Source organism: Gekko japonicus, unplaced genomic scaffold (assembly GCF_001447785.1).
Source record: "Gekko japonicus isolate JY-2015 unplaced genomic scaffold, Gekko_japonicus_V1.1 scaffold876, whole genome shotgun sequence".
Classification (NCBI taxonomy): Eukaryota; Metazoa; Chordata; class Lepidosauria; order Squamata; family Gekkonidae; genus Gekko; species Gekko japonicus.
Window position 1 is genome coordinate 72,469 of NW_015176475.1, and position 1,618 is coordinate 74,086.

The 1,618-nt window shown below is 72.3% G+C and overlaps 1 protein-coding gene across 1 annotated transcript in view; it reads right to left on the reverse strand.

Annotated features, from left to right (window-relative positions):
• The window catches only part of NTN1 (netrin 1), a 5,044-nt gene extending 3,996 nt beyond the window's left edge, over positions 1-1,048 (reverse strand). The window contains exon 1 of the mRNA XM_015427189.1: positions 28-1,048. Within this exon, the coding sequence (XP_015282675.1) occupies positions 28-1,048 (1,021 nt within the window). The remainder of the gene's footprint in view (positions 1-27) is intronic.
• Between the last annotated feature and the right edge of the window lie 570 nt (positions 1,049-1,618).

The window sequence follows — 1,618 nt, forward strand, 5'->3', positions numbered from 1 at the left end:
GGGCGGGCGGGCGCTGGGCCGACTCACCGACGCACTCGTTGGCCTCGCGGGCGGTGGCCCTCTGCCAGGGCCGGTCGTAGTGGAAGGGCTTGCAGCGGTCGCACTCGGGGCCGGCGGTGTGGTGCTTGCAGTCGCAGACGAGGTTGTCCTCGCGGTCGCGGACGCAGCGGGAGGCGTGCCCGTTGCACTTGCAGCGGCCGCCCACCTGCAGGTCGGAGACGGCGTAGTAGTAGGAGTCGCGGGCCAGCTCGGAGTCGTCCTCGTTCTCGTCGCCGAAGGTGTGGAGGCGGCTGAAGACCACCTTGATGTCGGTGGCCGTGACCCAGTCCTGCAGGACGGGGGAGTTGTCGAAGTCGTGGGCCGAGGGCCGCCCGTCGAGGGTGCTGAAGGCGATGAGGCCGCCGGCGAGGGGCCGCATGTCGGTGTGCGAGTCGGTGCAGATGGCCTCCTGCTCGTTCTGCTTGGTGATGGGCGCGCGGCTGGGCTTGTTGTACATCTTGCGGCACTGCGTGGAGTAGAACTGGAAGGGCACCCAGGCCTTGCCGCCGTCCATCGACTTGTAGATGGCCATGGACTCCGGGCGCGGCGAGCAGAACTGCAGGCTGACGTAGGTCACCTCGAACTTCTTGCCCAGCGCCAGCGCCAGCGTCACGTTGAGCGGGTGCTGCACGAAGGCCTCCGACTGCCAGCACGTCAGGTTGTGCGGGTTGTTGAGGTCGGTCAGGTAGGCGGCCGGGCGGGCGCGCTTGGGGTCGGCGGCGTCGCAGAGGTGGCAGGCGCGGCTCCGCTCCTCGCCCTTCTCGGCCAGCACGCAGTAGCGCGCCGGCGGGCGGCCGCACGTGCTCGACACCCTCACCTCCTTGCCGAAGGCCGCGTTGACGAAGTCCGGGATGCAGCGGCGGGGCTGGCCCGTCTCGTCGTAGCAGGGGTCCGGCTGCGGCGCCGGCTGCGCGGCGAACATGCTCAGGCCGTAGCCGCCGCGCACGCCCGCCGCCAGGCACGCCACCGCCGCCAGCGCCACCAGCGCCTCCCACGTCGGCCACCGCATCCCGGCTGGCGAGGGCGCTGGCACCTGGGGGGGGGGGGGGGAGGAGCGGGGAGACGCCGAGAGCGCGCGCCCCCGGGGGCCGGACGCGGCCCGCCTCGCTGGGAAACGCCAGAGCGGAGGGCAGGCCCCGGGGGCACGCGGGCTGCTCACCTCACCGCCGGGAGCCGGTCGACAGAGGCATCTCTCTCAGCGCCCGCACCGAGGGCTCGTCGGAAGGAGAGCGCTTCTGAGCGCGGGCCCGGAGGGAGGGAGTCCCCGCGTCGCTTGGGCCCGGAGTTCGCTGGAGCCGGGCGGGAAGGAGCCCTGGCCGGGGGCTCTGCCGCGAAGTCCCCCGGAGAGAAGGCGGAAGGGGGAGAGGACCCTGCGCCGCACGCCTGTGCTTGCGGGGGTTTCGACGGGCAGCTGGGGAATTCCTGGAGCCGGCTCCCGAGCCGGGTGCTTAGGCTGAGGCGTTGATTTCCACGGGACTGAACCGGCCTTGCCTCAAACCCGGGGCTCTACCGCCTCCCTCCGCGACGGAGCGGCCAAGTGGGAAGGGAGCTCGCAAACCCGCCCGCCGCTCAAGCGAAA